Raw genomic sequence first — 15581 nt, forward strand, 5'->3', positions numbered from 1 at the left:
CCTTATGTTAGAATCACTTGGATTGAATTAATTTGAATGGTTTTCTTGTCACCAAGATTAGGTCTCACGTATATTAACAGAAAAGGAAACAGAAAAAACCCCACCATAACATTCAAAGCAAATGTGAGAAGAAACTCCAGACAGGATGGTGACACATTCCATGAACAAAGGAGGTGGGCGGCTGCGGCTGCCTGGGGGTGACTGAGGACGAGGGGGAGGAACCCAGAGCTCACAGACAAATGGACGGTGCGGGCAGACGGAGAGGACAAGGATGGCCACAGAACCCCAGAACACTTTCACAACCCCGGAAAATGGCTGCTTTCTCCTCCTGCCTTTCCATGTTCCCAGTTACTGTTTTAAAGGGACAAATACTTAATGTGCCGTCAGAGTTTATTCACTAATCCCACAAAAATGTTAACACTTGGGAGGAGAAAGGGGTAGACAAAGTGTGTGCTGCCTGTGACTGGCAGGTCACCAAGGAACTGAAAGAGCAGCCGGCAGGCTCCTCCGAAGCTCGCTGGAGGGTACCCCCCCAACACCCCCGTCCACGGGGCAGCGTGGGGTGGACATGGCGGGAACCTCAGTCTGCACGCCCCGGGTGCCAGCCGTCCTCTGACTGACGGCACCTTCTCAGGGAGACCCTATACAATGCCACCACCTCTCTCTTCAGCACGATGAACCCGGGAAAGAATTAAGTGGGGAACTTTAGTTCCTGAAGGGTCAGAGCCCTATTGAACACCAGTCCCGTCTGAGAACAAGAACGGCTCTGCAAACCAGCATTAAGCTGGCCAAGCCACCTCTGATCTACCCTGTGGGGAGCGCCCATATCTGGGGAGCAGCAGGTGGAGCCCCCCACCTCACCTCGGGGCCTCAGAGCCCAGAGCCCCAGGCCAGGCAGGGGAGCTATGGGCTTGTCACGGTTCCTAACGTGGTGGATGATGAAATACCTTGGCGAACTCATAGAATTAATGGAATGGTTTTAAATTAACCCTTTATATACCTTCTGAGTCTTCAGGAAGCTAAAGGCAACATAAATACTGTCATTCACCATGAAGAGAGATTTTTCAATAACTTAGGAAGGGTTCAGTAAATGTACAAGGATTTTTGAGGCTTAGCATGAACCCTAATTCATAAACGCAACGGAAATGACCGGATTTCCAAGGCCCGGGAAGCAAGCACAGGTCGCCTGGCCACCATGTTTACCATCTGGTCTGTGAGAGGCGCCCCTTCTGCCGCTGAGACTGTGAAGTGTTTCGTCGTCTTGTAACCGTGGTGCTGGTAGTGTCTTGCTGAGTGTGAATTCTCTCATACAAAAGTTATAAATACTCTCTATTCAGAAGTCTGGTCCCCACAACACCCGCAGGTGGCACGGAGGGCAGCAGAGCCGGCCCAGGGCTAGGCTCAGAGCAGGTCCATCTTGGGTCTGTAGTGGAGCAGGAGCGGCGCCTTCTGTAAGACAAAGTCAGAGAGTCAGCCACCAGCCACGCGGATGGCCCCCCTTCCTGGGGCCCGGGTGACCTGGGACCTGTGCACACCTGCTGCCCCACCTGGTCCCGCTAGCTGTCACCCCCGTTCCAGGCTGCCCCTCAAGTCAGGGTCCTGCCATCTGCTTCCTGCATCGGTGAGGGTCCCCCGCACCCTCTGAATGCAGCAGCCCACCACAGGGTGGTCAGGGGATGGTGCTTGCCCAAAACCCCGTGTGGCTGCAGCATGGATGGCAGCACAATGATTGTCTTTCACAATGCTGTGACAGTTACTTCTAAGCTCTTAGTTGAAAAATATGCACAGAAAAGTAGTTGCCATTTGCAGCCAACAACCCAACCTTTCCAAAGTCTCACCTTGAATCTCCACCTTGTGACAACCACAAATTTGAGTGTGTGGTCCTTGCCCAGGATTTCCTCGTTGCATAAAATGTCCAGCTGGTGGGAGAAGAAGGCTTCAGTCAGGGTGCCAAGGGCACGGCGCTCGGCACATCTGCCCCCTGGGCCACGCTGGTTATGCCAGTTGGGCCACACGATGTCAGTTGCCTGTGTGTGGGGGGGTGTCCTGTCTCCAGGTGGCACAGGTGGGGACTGCTCAGAAGGCACATGAGGGCCACCCCAACCCACATGAGGGCCAGGAGCATCTGGCGCCTGGGGGGGTCCACACTCACCATGGCCCCCCCAGGGCCCTCAGCTGCGGTTACCACACTGCATCTGTCTCCCCACCTTGGTCCATTCTTGGCCAAGTTTGTCCCTCTTATCTCAGTGGAAAAAGTAAATGGCCTCTTCAGATAGTCTTTTTCCTTTTTTTTTTTTTTTTTTTTGGTAAGATGGTATTTATTTATTTGAGAGAAGCATGCGGGTGGTGGGGAGGGCCAGAGGGAAGGAGAGAGAGGAGAGAGAAAGAGAGGGAAAAGCAGATTCCCCACTGAGTAGACAGCCTGATGTGGGATTTAATCCCAGGATACTGGGATCATTACCTGAGCTAAAGGCAGATGCTTAATGACTGAGCCATCCAGGCACCCCTTTCCTTTCTTTTTAAAAAAGACTATTTTTAGAGCAGTTCGAGGGTGAGAGCACCAAGGAGGGCAGAGAGAGATGTCCCATGCACCCCAGCCCCCCGTGAGCCACATCCACACCGGAGTGGACGTCCCTTATGGTGGACCAGTCTCCACAGACACGACACCATCACCCAGCGTCCACAGATGACATTGGGGTCCCCCCTGGGGGGGGACGTTCTATGGGTCTGGATGAGGGCATCAGGACAGGCCCCCACTGCAGTATCACCGAGTTGCTTCCCGGCCCCCACATGCCCCTTGCTCCCCCTGTTTGCCCTCCTCTCCCCAGCCCCGACAACTGCAGGTCTTGTCACTGTCCCCGTGGTTCTGCCCTTCCCAGGATGTCCCACAGCTGGAATTCTGCTGCGTCTTTCCTTAGTGACGTGCATTTAAGACTCCTCCGTGTCTCTTCACGGCTTGGGTGCTCGTTTCTCATGAAAATATGTAACAGGTCTGCGTGGAGCACAGCTAATTCACCCACTCACACATGGAAGGACGTCTTGGTGGTTCTCAGGTTTTGGCGATTGTGAAGAAAGCTGCTGTAAACAATGGCGTGCAGGTTTTCGTGTGGACGTAAGGTTTCAGTTAATTCGGGGGGACCCCACGGAGTGGGACTGCTGGGCCACATGGTGAGAGTGTATTTAGTTTTATAAGAAACGGCCAAATTGTCTCCACCAGCCGTGGACAGGAGTCCCTGTTGCTCCACACCCTTGCCAGCATGTGGTGGTCAGAGTTCTGGATTTTGGCCCTTCTGACAGGTGTGGAGTGGTGTCTCATTGTTTGAATTTGTTTCCCTGATGACAAATGATGCTGACTCAGATGGTCTTTTAAACTGCTCCCTCAGGGCAAGGGGAAGAAGGCTCTTGCGTTTGCAGGAGGGCTGGGCTGGGGAGAACACTTGGGGAGGCCGGGGGCTGGCTCTGAACCCCACCTCCCCCAGGCAGGCCCCTCCCACACGCCGACCCTCTGGATGACCTTATCATGACCCTGGGCTCCAAATGGCTCCACATGCCAAGGACCCCAACCTTAACCAGGGGCTCTGACACTCACCTTTTAGTTCACTTTCCACTGTACAGGGGCAGTGGCCACAGCAGCCTGTCCCCAGAGGCCGTCCACCCAGGAGCACAGCCCGAACTTGCTCCCCACTTGCAGCCCCACTGGAGAGACCAGCAAATCATTTTGGCTATCTCAGTATCAGTCTCCACGGCTGCCCCGAAACCCCACTGCTGGGGGGTTGAAAACTACAGACTGAACCTCTCAGAGTCCCGCCTGAAGCCAGTAGGCCACGTCCCTCCAGCTCTGCTCCATCTGCACAGCTTTGTGCTAGCTCCGGGCCTCAGACCACCTTCTGCCTCTCTTTATGAGTATCAAGAGTTCATTCCTTTTTTTTTTTTTTAATGTGGTAAAATACACATAAAATTTACCATTTTATCATTCAAAATGTTGCAAACAGCCCCACCCTCTACCTCCAGAACTTTCTCCTCTTCCCAAACTGCCCCCAAGAAACACTAGCTCCCCATCTCTCCCTGTCCCCCAGCCCGACATCCACCAAGCACACCCTGTCTCTATGATCTCACTCCTCTGGGGACTCACAGAAGTGGGGTCACACAGTGTCGTTCCTTTGTGGTTGCTCATGTCACTGAGCACAGTGTCCTTGGAGTCCACCCCGGTGGGAGCAGGTGTCAGAATGTCATTCCTGTTTAAGGCTGGAGAATGTTCCATTGTGTGGATTGTATGTCCATTTTGTTTATCCGCTCATCCATCCATCCATCCATCCTTCTATCTCTCCATCAGCCTATCCTGTCTATCCTCTTATCCATCATCATCTGTCCCTCTATCCATCCGTCTGTCCATCATCCCTCAATCCATGCATTCATCCATCCATCCTTCTAGCTCTCTATCCATCCACCCATCCGTCCATCCATTTGTCTGTCCATCCATCCTTCCATCCATCCGACCGTCTGTCCATCCACCCGTCCGCAGACACTAGGGTGCCTCCCTGTCTCAGCTGTGGTGCGTAACGCTGCCATGATCATGGTGATGCCAGCATCTCATTAAGACCCCGCTTTCCATTCTCCAGGGAACACACCCAGATGTGGAACTGCTGGACGATACAGTGATTGTATGTTTAATTTTTTGAGGACCGTCCACAGTTTTCCACAGTGGCTGCACCATTTTATGCTCCATCACCTCCCTCCCCGAATGGTGCACAGGGTCCTGTTTCCCCATATCCTCGCCATCTTTTACTTTCTTGTTATTCACTCATTTTTTTACAGTAGCCATCCTAATAGGTATGAGGAGGTTCTCACTGTAGTTTTGATTTGCATTTTCCCTAACAGTGATACCGAGCACCCTTTCATGGCTATTGGCTGTTTGTGTCTTCTTTGGAGAAATGTCTAATCTCTTTGCCCATTTTAAAATCAGGTTGTACGATTTCTTTTATGCTATGTTTTAAGAGTTCTCTGTATATTCAGGATAATAATCCATTATCAGATGTATGGCTTGCAAATAATTTCTCACATTCTGTATAAAATTTTTTTATTTTCAGAAAGTCCAATTTGTCTATTTTTTAAATTTTGTGACTGTGCCTTTACTGCCCCATCTAAGAAATCATTGCCAAATCCACTGTCATGAAGCTTTTTGTCCTATGTGTTCTTCTAAGAGCTTTACTATTTTAGGTCTGACATTTAGGTCCTTGATCTACTTTAAGTTAACTTTTGCATATGGTGTGAGGTAGGGATCCAACACCATTCTTTTGCATGGTGATGTTTTTTTAGCATCATTTGTTGAAATGACTATCCTCTCCCCACTAAGTGGTCTTGGTACCTTTGTTGAACATCACTTGACCACATACATAAGGGTTCATTTCTGGACTCTCTATTCAATTCCATTGATCTAGATGTCTGTCTTTATGCCAATATCACACTTTTTTACTAATGTAGCTTTACAGTAAAAGTTTTGAAATTAGGAAGCGTGGTTCCTCCAGTTATGTTCTTTTTCAGGATTGTTTTGGGTACTCAGGGTCCACAGATATTTAATAAAATTTAGGATTGGTTTTTGGTTTTTGCATAAAGATCATTGGGATTTTGATAGGGATTGCTCTAACTATAGACTGTTTAGGTAGTATTAACATTTTAACAACATCAAGTCTTCCAATCCATCCACTTGGGATACGTTTCCATTTATTTATGCCTTCTTTAATTCCTTGCAGCAATTTTTGTAGTTTTTATTGTACAAGTCTTTCACTTCCTTGATTAATTCCTAAGTATTTTATTCTTTTTGATGCAATTATAAATTAAATTTTCTTTTATAATTTCATTTTCAGATTATTCATGGCTAATGTGCAGAAATCCAGCCGATTTTTGTGTTTTGTGTCTTGCCAACTTACTGAATTAATTTATTAGTTCTAACGTGTGTGTGTGTGTGTGTGTGTAATCTTTGCGATTTTCTACATGTAAGATCATATTATCTGCAGACAGAAATAATTTGAATTCTTCCTTTTCAATTTGGATGTGTTTTATATATTCTTCCTCCCTAACTGCTCTGGCTAGAACATCCAGTCCCATGTTGGATAGAAGTGGTGAAAGCAGCATCCCTACTTTGTTCCTGATCTTAAAGAAAACACTGTTAAGTCTTTCACCAGTGAGTCTGATGCTTGTAGTGGGTTTTCATATATGGCTTTTATTTTCATATGTCTTCCATTCCTAGTTTGTTGAGTTTTTGTTTTTGTTTTTTTTTTTAATCACGAAAGGGTATATTGAATTTTGTCAAATGCTTTGCAGACCTACATCAGTTGAGAAGATCATGTGGTTTCCCTCTCGATCCTGTTGCTGGGACATATTACCCTGATCAGTTTTTGTATGTTGAACCACAGTTCCATTTCAGAAATACCCACTTAGTCATGGTATATAGTCCTTGTAACATGCTGCTGAATTCTGTTTGCTAGTATTTCATGGAGGATTTTTGCATCTGTGCTCATCATGGATGTTGGTCTACAGTTTTCTGTTCCTACAGTGTCTCTGTCCGACTTTGATATCAGGGTAAGGCTGGCCCCATAGAATGAGCTGGGAAGTTTCTCTCCCTTTCAGTTTTTGGGAAAAGTTGGGGAAGGATTGGTGTTAATTCTTCTTTAAGTGGTAGAAGTCACCTATGAAGCCATCCGGTTCTGAGCTTTGTTCTCTTGGGGATTTCTGATTACTGGTTCAGTCTTCTTACCAGTCGTAGGTCTGTTCAGACTTTCTGCATCTCTGTGATAGGTAGGTTCTGTGTTTCCAGGAATTTGTCCACTTATCTAGGTTATCCTATTTGCTTGAACCTTGGTAGGTTCTGTGTTTCCAGGAATTTGTCCACTTATCTAGGTTATCCTATTTGCTGGTGTACAATGGTTCACAGTGTTCTCTGACAATCCCTTTTATTTCTGTAGAATTGGTAATAATGCCTCTGCTTTCATTTTAGATTTTAATAGTTTGTCTTTATTCTTAATCCATTAGTCCAAAGTTTGTCAAAAACTTAAATATGGTTTTTAAAGATTTTATTTATTTGAGAGAGAGAGAGAACATAGAGGGGTGTGGGCAAGGGACAAGCAGACTCTGTGCTAAGCACAGAGCCTAATCTAGGGTTCAGTTCCACGACCCGGAGATCATACCCCAAGCTGAAATCAAGTCTTAACCAACTGAGCCACCCAGGCGCCCTGTCAATTTTATTGACCTTTTCAAAGAACTGCAGAATTTCTCTATTGTTTTTCTGTTTTCTATTCCATTTATTTTTGCTTTAATCTTTAGTATTTCTTTCTTCTGCTAAATTTGGGTTTAGTTTGTTCTTTTTCTAGTTTTTCAAGTTGTAAATTTAGGTTGTTGATGAGATCTTTCTTGTTTTTAATGTAAGTATTGATAGCATCAATTTCCCCCTTCGCACTGCTTTTGCTATATTCCACAGATTTTGGCAAGTTATGTTTTCACTTTCATTTGTCTCTAAGTATTTTCCAATTTCTCTTGGATCCATTAGTTGTTCAAGTGTGTTAATTAGGGGTGCCTGGGTGGCTCAGTTGGCTAAGTGTTTGCCTTTGGCTCAGGTCATGATGGTGGGGTCCTGGGATTGAGTCCTGTGGGGGGCTCCCTGCTTGAAGGGGAGTCTGCTTCTCCCTCTCCCTCTGCTGCTCCCCCTGCTTGTGTTCTTTCTCTCAAATAAGTAAATAAAATCTCTTTTAAAAAGTGTGCTGTTTAATTTCCACAGTTTTGTGAACTTTCCAGTTTTCCTTCTGTTACTGATTTCTAACTTAATGCTGCTGTAGTCAGAGAAGACAGTTTGTAAGATATCTACCTTTTAAAATTGACTGAGGCAATTTGTGTCTGCTCTCCTCTTATAACGACCTTTGTCACTGAATTTAGGGCCCAGCTGGATGATCTAGGATGATCTCTTCATTTCAAGATTCTCGACACACTGACGAAGACCTTTTTTCTAATAAAGTCATGTTCACATGTGCTGGGGGTTAGGAAATGGACACATCTTTTGGTGGGGGTCACCATTTAACCAAGTATGGTCTGCCTTCTGGTTCCTCAAATCCACATCTGTCCCATATGCAGAATATATTCACCCCATCCCAACATCTTAGCGTAAGTGCTGCTGCCTCAGGAAGGCTCCCCAAGAATCTGAGCCAAGGTACTCACCCCAGCTGCCAGCCACCAACCCCTGTGCATACCAGAGGTGCGGACTTTCATTCAATTCCTGTCATTTACCACAAAATACCTGAAAGTATTTTACCTTATCGACCTTCCCAACCATTTCACCCCCTACCCAGCCAATAACCCATTTGTGAAATTACAGAACAGTGTTTCTCTTCGAGAGCCAGGCCTTTCATACATCTCAGCCTCTCCCTGCCATCCCCGGTGCTGTCTCTCCTGTTAGGGGGCTCCCCATGCCCTCGTCTGGCCACACAATGTCCCATCACACTATCTGGGAGCCCGCAAAACAAACCAAGGTTTTTTTTTTTTTTCTGATTTTAAATCTCCAAAGATGTAAAAACAAAAAACCCCGAAGACCTTTAGAAGTATCACTTCCACAAATGAGGAAAGATTTGCTACAGTTTCTGTTTAGCGGTACAACTATTACCTCGTTGAAAGACGAAAGGTTAAGTTTTTTGGCGATGAACTTCTTCAAGTGCAGGACTGTTGCTTGGGCCGAGCAGCGGATCCACTTCCGTTTCAAGCCCCGCAGTTTGCTGCTGTTGCACTCCAGACAGATGCTCACCTGGGAGAGAAAGACAGGCTGGCAGGCCTCCCGGGGGGGTGGGGGGGCGTGCTGTGCGGCTCAGAGGCTCTCGGAGAAGCTACTCATTCCAGTAAATGTGACAACACTGGCTTTGTGAAATCAGAAATCTGTTTTGACCTCAACACTGTGGAAGAGGGCTTTACTTTAGTTGTTATATACACATTATCTTAAAATCTCTATTTACCGTTTTGTGAAATATAATCTAACACTTTTAATTCTGTTTTATGAACATAGTACTTCAAAGTGAATCTGAGAATTATTTATTCATTGTACACACGGCGCTGGTCTCAGAGGGAAATGGACACAGACTGCAGCCCCGTCCTGAGCTTCTCCCCGAGCCCCATCCCATGGGCTGTGCAGAGCGCTCTGTTGGCGTGATGAGGAAGAACATGCAGCCAGCAGGGACAGGCACGCCTGACTCTGCATGAATGTGCCCAGGAAAGCTTTGTAAGGAAGCAGTAGGATGCCTGGCCTTGACACAGGATGGCAAAGTCACTAGAGAAGAAAGGACTCTGGGCTCAGGAAAAAAACCAGAAGCAAAGGCACAAAGTTTGATAGTTCAGTTACCTCTTAGACAATCAACAGTTCAGTGGGGTCACAGTACAGGGCGTGTGACAAGGGACTGCAATGTAACTAAGTAAAAGGGATTCTGGGACCAGGGGGTACCCGGCAGATGCAAAAGGAAGGACCCCCAGGCCACGCAGGACTGCTGAGAAGGCCCGCTCAATACAGCACTCACGAACGAATCCTTTTCCAGTAGCAGCCACAAAAAATGGCACTGTCAGCCCCCCCAAAATTCTGATAAAAGAATTAACAAAGGAGGGATGCCTGGATGGCTTAGATGGCTGAGCAGCCAACTCTTGATTTCAGCTTAGGTCATGATCTCAGTGTCGTGACACTGAGCCCTGTGTCGGGCTCTGCACTGGCCGTGGAGCCTGCTTGAGATTCTGTCTCTCCCTCTGCCCCTCCCCCCTTGCCTGCACAATCTCTCTCAAAAGAAAAAAAAAAGAATGGAGGAATTAACTGAAATACATATGTCTAAAATTATTAGAGATAAAAAGAAGGAATTAAAAACATAATATACTCTGAATAAAAAACCAGGCAGGTATAAAAAAGACAACCAAATACAACCGGTAAAAACTCAGTGGGTGACTGAACCACAGATGAGTCTCAGCAGAACACAGACCAAGTTCATGAAAGATCAACTTGAGGAGATTACCTAAAAGAAGTAGAGAGCAAGATATCCATTAAAATAACAAAACAAAGAAAGGGTGAGGGGGGAAGAGACCGAGGGGGTCTAACACACACATAACAGAAATTCTGAAGGAAGAAGGGAGAACAAGGGAAAGGCAAAATTTAAGTTACGACTAAGGATCAAAACGATGGAGCACAAAAACTCTCAAATTTAGGAAGCAAAGACGCCAAAACAAGAGACATGAAGGAAAGCTACACTGGCATGGATGGATGTGGGGAAGGGGCCAGGAAGGCGCAGCAGGTGGGCCTCCAGACGCAGCCGCTGTGCCTGGAAAGCGCAGCAGGAAGCAGAGAAGTGACCACTCAAGAGTGAGGATGAAATGAAACAGACGAGGAGAGGGGACCCTGGTCTGGGAGGGAGATGGGAGCAGCCGTGGGCAGGTGAGCAGGCGGGCGGGCGGGCCCCCTAGTTCTATCCGGATTGTTCAGCGAGTGTGGGCGGCTGCTTTCTAGTTTTTATTTGGAAGAGCGAAGGGGCGTGATTAGTCAAGATAATTTTGAGAAAGAAAAATAAGGGGTATATGCCCCATCAGAAGCCACAGCTTCACAGGTAAAATAATTAAATAATTGCAGCTTGGTAAATTCCTTGGGGTTTAGGTACAAGAGGAGACAGGAGCAGTGGCACAGAACACAACTGACCCCAGCACGGACGGAAGGCTCTTATCAGACAGGTGAGGAGGGCCTATTAGCCAATGCTGATGAGCCAGCTAGTCAACCTGGAGGAAAAGACTTAACCTCCTCTCCAGATGCATTCAAATCACCTACTGGTGGCTTATAACCTCACTGTAAAAAGTAAAACTTTAAAATATCTTACAAGAAAACGTAGAACATATTTATGACCTTGGGGTGGGGAAATTTCCTGAGATAACGGAAAGAAACACTAATGAATTTCATTACTTTGAGACTGCAAAGTTCTAAATACTGATGAGTCCATGCCAGAGCCTCAAGCCTGAGCACAGTGACCGTGGGCAAGCAGGCCCCAGAAAACTAGAGGAGGCATGTCAGACTGCCCAGTATACACAGTCCATGACAGAATAAGTAATTTGATAAAAAGTGGAGGTCCCAAGAGAACCAGGAAACATTTGAAAAGACGCTCAACACCACTGGTACACACACGAAGACAGCAGTGAGGACGACAACCAGGCGTCATGTCCAGGAGCAGCGAGTCCAGTCTGGGACAGGTGCAAGGAGACCTGGCTGGCCATGCCAGTCGGCCCCGCAGGTGTCTGAGCACCAGAGGGACCAGGACACCGGACAGAAAGGTCAGTGAGCAATGACACAGCGTCGCCCTGCATACCATGGCCTGTGCACAGAGTACATAGCAACACTATGTGGCAACATCATGCATCCCCAAATTTTCGGAAATACAATTGCAACTGAAAGAAGTCAGCTGTAGAAGAACACACGTTCTCGTTTCCTGCGGTTTACGGCTACACACACAGATGTACATACAAACCTAGTGACACAGCCCAGCACACAGTTCTCTGTTCACTGGGCACAGGAGCCCCAAGCCCTGTGTCCTTCTCCCCAGTTGACCAGCGTGTCCCACAGGCTCCCTTTCTCACGTGTCCCCAGCCACCCCACTGCCCGAGCCACAGATGCTGCCTGGTCGCCTTCCCATCTGGGGAGCCCTGGCCTCCCCGAGTCTTCTGCTCTGCTGAGGGTTCCATACTGACTCCTCCCTCCTCAGCCGGCCCTGCTGCAAGGCCCTGCTCCACCCCACCCTCCCTCCCTCTTGACACCCCTGCGCTGACCTGCACATCTTCCCTCGCAGATGCTGCCTGCCTCCCCCTGCTCACCAGCTGGGAGCAGGGTAGGGCCTAGACAGGGTGGGTGCTCAGGGCTTGTGGGGTGGTGCCCAGCCTCCCCACTCCACTGTCCCACAGGGCTGAGGCGACCCCCTCGGCCACCAGCACAGCACAGGTGCACACCGCACTCGGCATCCCCCAAACCTGGAGGGGCGCAGGCATCTCCAGACTGGCCCTGGCTCCTCCTCTCTGGGGCCTGGACATCACACCCAGCCATGCTGGGCTCAGCGTGCGCTTCCCAAGTGAGCAGGGAGTGGGGCTGTGGCCATGCTGCCCGACGGTTCGAAGCTCTCACAACCCTCCTGTGGCTGTTTGTGCAGGGACCCCAAAGGTCAACGGCACCTCTGGGGATGGGCAGCCCATTTGCTCAAAAGCAGGCAGAATGTGGGCCTTATAGTAGGGCCAAATTCTTCCTAAAAGTAGGTGTATATTCTAATTTTCTTATGTTTACTCTAGTGACTAACCAGTGCACCAGCATCTGTGCTTTCCTCCAGGCCCACCTGGGAGCAGCCCAGGGTGGGCGCCGTCCTGTCCCACGGGCAGGGAGAAACGTGCTCTGGACAAGGGTGGGAACAGGGACAAAGGCAGAGGGCAGAGGGGGCAGCGAGAGGGTTAGGGCACTGAGCCATCAAGGTGTCTGAGCAACACTTCCAGCGGATAGAAACACCACAGGTGCTCTATAAGGAATAAATTCAGAATCATGCCAGGCATTAGGATTCTCTGCTGAACAAATACCTAGGACTGCAGCCCAGCCACAGTTCAAGAGCAGTAAACCCGGAGGAGCACCGAGTGTCAGCGTTGGGCCTGAGGACTCCGGCCTGCTAGTGTCTCAGACTTGGGGCTCGCACTTCTCTTAGCTGTTTTTCTTTTTCTTTTGCTCATGCTTAGTGTGAAAAGTGCACAATTCAGTTAAGTCATCTGAGTGACAGAAGAAGGAAGTGTTTGTCTTCAAAGTTATTCCGAATTTAGAATCTGACACCCAGCCACAGTACCATGCAGCCCCGTATGGGAAACACAGAGGGACTCAGAGTTCATTATGCACACACCCTCTCTGAAAAGACGTGAAGAGGGATGCTCGGCCCCTCCAGAAGAAACACAGACTCCACAAAACAGGAAGATGGGATAAACCCAACAGTATGAGCAAAAGCGCACACAAACCCATACTACCTTTTGTTAAATCTGAATAATTATTGGGGCACCTGGTGGCTCAGTCACTGAGCATCCGAATCTTGGTTTTGGCTCCGGTTGTGAGAAGCACCAAAGGGAGTCTGTCTGAGCTTCTCCCTGTCCCTCTGGCCTTCCCTGCACACCCGCAGGCGTTCTCTCTCCAGTACATAAATAAATCTTTCTAAAATAACCTAATACCTGATTATTCAGGTTTTTTTTCTTATGTTTTTCCATAACGTTTCAGTGGCTTCATTTAGCCTCACACAATTTCTTACTAGAATATTCTTAAGTTTTTCTCAGTCCCGTGATGAGGCCCCCCCACACCTGCTGAGACTGAGATGACCTCATTCCCTGACAAGCGACAACAAGTTCTACCACTGCCCCCGCTGACAGTCTTAGGTTATGTGAGACAACGGGGTGGCGTGAGAGGGACAGCGTTCAGCTGTGTCACACACATCTCGGTCTGTCTCAGTGAGTGCCCGGAGTCCTCCGAGCCATGCTGAGTAACAGCTGAGACTGTGCACTTTCCTGTCTTTCATGTTAACGAGATGATTCTAATTTCGGTATGATGACTGTGAGACCTTCCCAGGCAGGGTATCCTATGGAAAGGCCCAGTACCGTGGGTATGAGATTGGATCACAAGCTTTTACAGCATCTCTGTGACGGTTTCCTTCTCCTTTTTGCGTGGCGGATGCACAGATCCCTCAATGCTGCATTGTTTCCTTTCCTCTAACACAGGCAGGACTGCAGCTCTTGATACTGTATGTGCAGGTGCACAGAACGCCTGACATGGGATTAGCCCACCTGGCAGTAGTGTGCAGACGGTGGACTTCAATTGTTTTATATTTAAAATGTTTTACAGTGAGCACTTATCACTTTGGCAATTAAAAAGAAAAGATAAAGAAGGACAATGTAAGGAAACGTGTTGACATTTGAACGTGTCGACTTTCTTGGCTACTTGGCCTTTACTCTGTAAATGGAGGAAACACCCCCTGGGGCAGTTAGGGTTGTCTGAAGCCCACCATAGTGCACACACAGCGGCAGCACCCACCTGCTCGTCACTTCTGTGGTAGTCATTGTCCTCTTCCTGCTTCTCTTCTGCTGCTTCTTTGTTCGAACTGTCATCTGCTTTGGTTTCACCTTTCAGCAATAACAGGAGATATTATATTACGAAACCCAGAATGTCAAACCATTATTTTTTTTAACTGTACACTATACTCAAAATGCTATAAAAATTCATTCAAATAAGACAGTTGCACCTTCAAAAGGATATGAAATTGGGGAGAGCTGGACAGGGCACCTGTTAAAACACGGTGTCTCTTCAAGTGTGTCTACAAGGACATAGCAGGCAAAGGCTGGTGGGGGCAGTGAAAGGGGCAGAGAAACCCTCGTACCCAATACTACTCAATGCTTAATACACCAACTACCAACTAGTAGCACAGGGCCCCTACAATCTTTATCGTTCCAACACTGCTTTTACAAGTAAGTGGCTGGGACAAGAACCCTGGCTTCCCAAACAGCCCCCAACTGCCTCCCTCTGCCTCCACAGGGGTGCAGCATGCAGACCCTGCCTTTCCTCAGGACCAGACAGGACCTCTCCTTTCTTCTAACATTGTTAGACATACACAGGGTGGTCTAGAAACTTCTCAGGAACCCCTGTGGGTCACTAGAAAAACACCCTGGCATGAAATACTTGAATAATTTGTTTTAATATGTACCAACTTGAAAATACCACTAATTTTACACTGAAGCAGGACAAACTGAAGGGAAGTCTCAGGAGGCCCACCTGCACAGCACCCCACCTCCAGGTACTCGTGGGGGCCCCCTCTGTCTCCCGTTTCTTAGCTGGGCCCCAGAAACTCCCAGGTTGTACCACAAACTATGGAGGGGGCACAGCCCATCCTAAGAAAGGGGTTCATACCAAAGCCCAGCCTTGGCTGCAGGCACGCCGGAGCCCACTCACCGTTCCGATGGGGATCTAGGTGCTGTTTTGCAGAACAGGTCTCCCCCTTGATATCTCCAGGCACTTCCATGCCTAACTTGTGGTAGAATTCCCTCTGTTTCCTCATTTCCGCTATTGAAAATGAATACATACTCTTAATCTTAAGAAGGCAGTGAATCACATGAAAATTCTGTTCACAAATGTCATGTGAAGCGAACAACAGATCTGGATCTGGGGGGTTTTGATGGCTGCCACTAACGAGAAGACAACTCTGGACTGTCACCCTCTGAACCTCAGAGCCGTGGGGCCCTGACTGGAGGACGCACCGGGCACCAGGCTGAAACTGCCAGCACAAGGGCATGGGGACGCACAGACCCCTGACCGCAAGCTGCAGGCCACTCCCCACCCTCAGACCCAAGACTGCCATTCTCAGCACAGGGCGCCTGCTCAATGTTCTGGGACTCCTCAGTGGCCCACACACAGGACCCGCAGACCGCTGGGCGGCTCAGTGACAGACTCGGGCTTTCTGGCACTGCCCGCATCCGAGTGCTGCTGACATGCAGTGTCCTCTCCCAGCAACAGAGGGCCACCCCGGGGTGCCAGG

General features: G+C 48.4%; 1 protein-coding gene across 6 annotated transcripts in view; it reads right to left on the reverse strand.

Annotated features, from left to right (window-relative positions):
- Nucleotides 1-974: 974 nt before the first annotated feature.
- The window catches only part of PCGF3 (polycomb group ring finger 3), a 48669-nt gene continuing 34062 nt past the window's right edge, over nucleotides 975-15581 (reverse strand). For 4 of the 6 annotated variants that reach the window (XM_032857011.1, XM_032857035.1, XM_032857040.1 and 1 more), the window contains 5 exons: nucleotides 14999-15109; nucleotides 14087-14175; nucleotides 8648-8785; nucleotides 1839-1919; nucleotides 975-1449 (listed from right to left, as the gene is read on the reverse strand). In XM_032857011.1, coding sequence (XP_032712902.1) covers nucleotides 1402-1449; nucleotides 1839-1919; nucleotides 8648-8785; nucleotides 14087-14175; nucleotides 14999-15109 — 467 coding nt within the window. In that variant the 3' untranslated portion in view covers nucleotides 975-1401. Of the gene's footprint in view, nucleotides 1450-1838; nucleotides 1920-2819; nucleotides 3425-8647; nucleotides 8786-9799; nucleotides 10026-14086; nucleotides 14176-14998; nucleotides 15110-15581 lie in introns of those variants that run through there. The other 2 variants (XM_032857020.1, XM_032857041.1) reach the window with 2 other exon arrangements.

Source organism: Lontra canadensis, unplaced genomic scaffold (genome assembly GCF_010015895.1).
Source record: "Lontra canadensis isolate GAN:19392208 unplaced genomic scaffold, GSC_riverotter_1.0 scaffold1, whole genome shotgun sequence".
NCBI lineage: Eukaryota > Metazoa > Chordata > Mammalia > Carnivora > Mustelidae > Lontra > Lontra canadensis.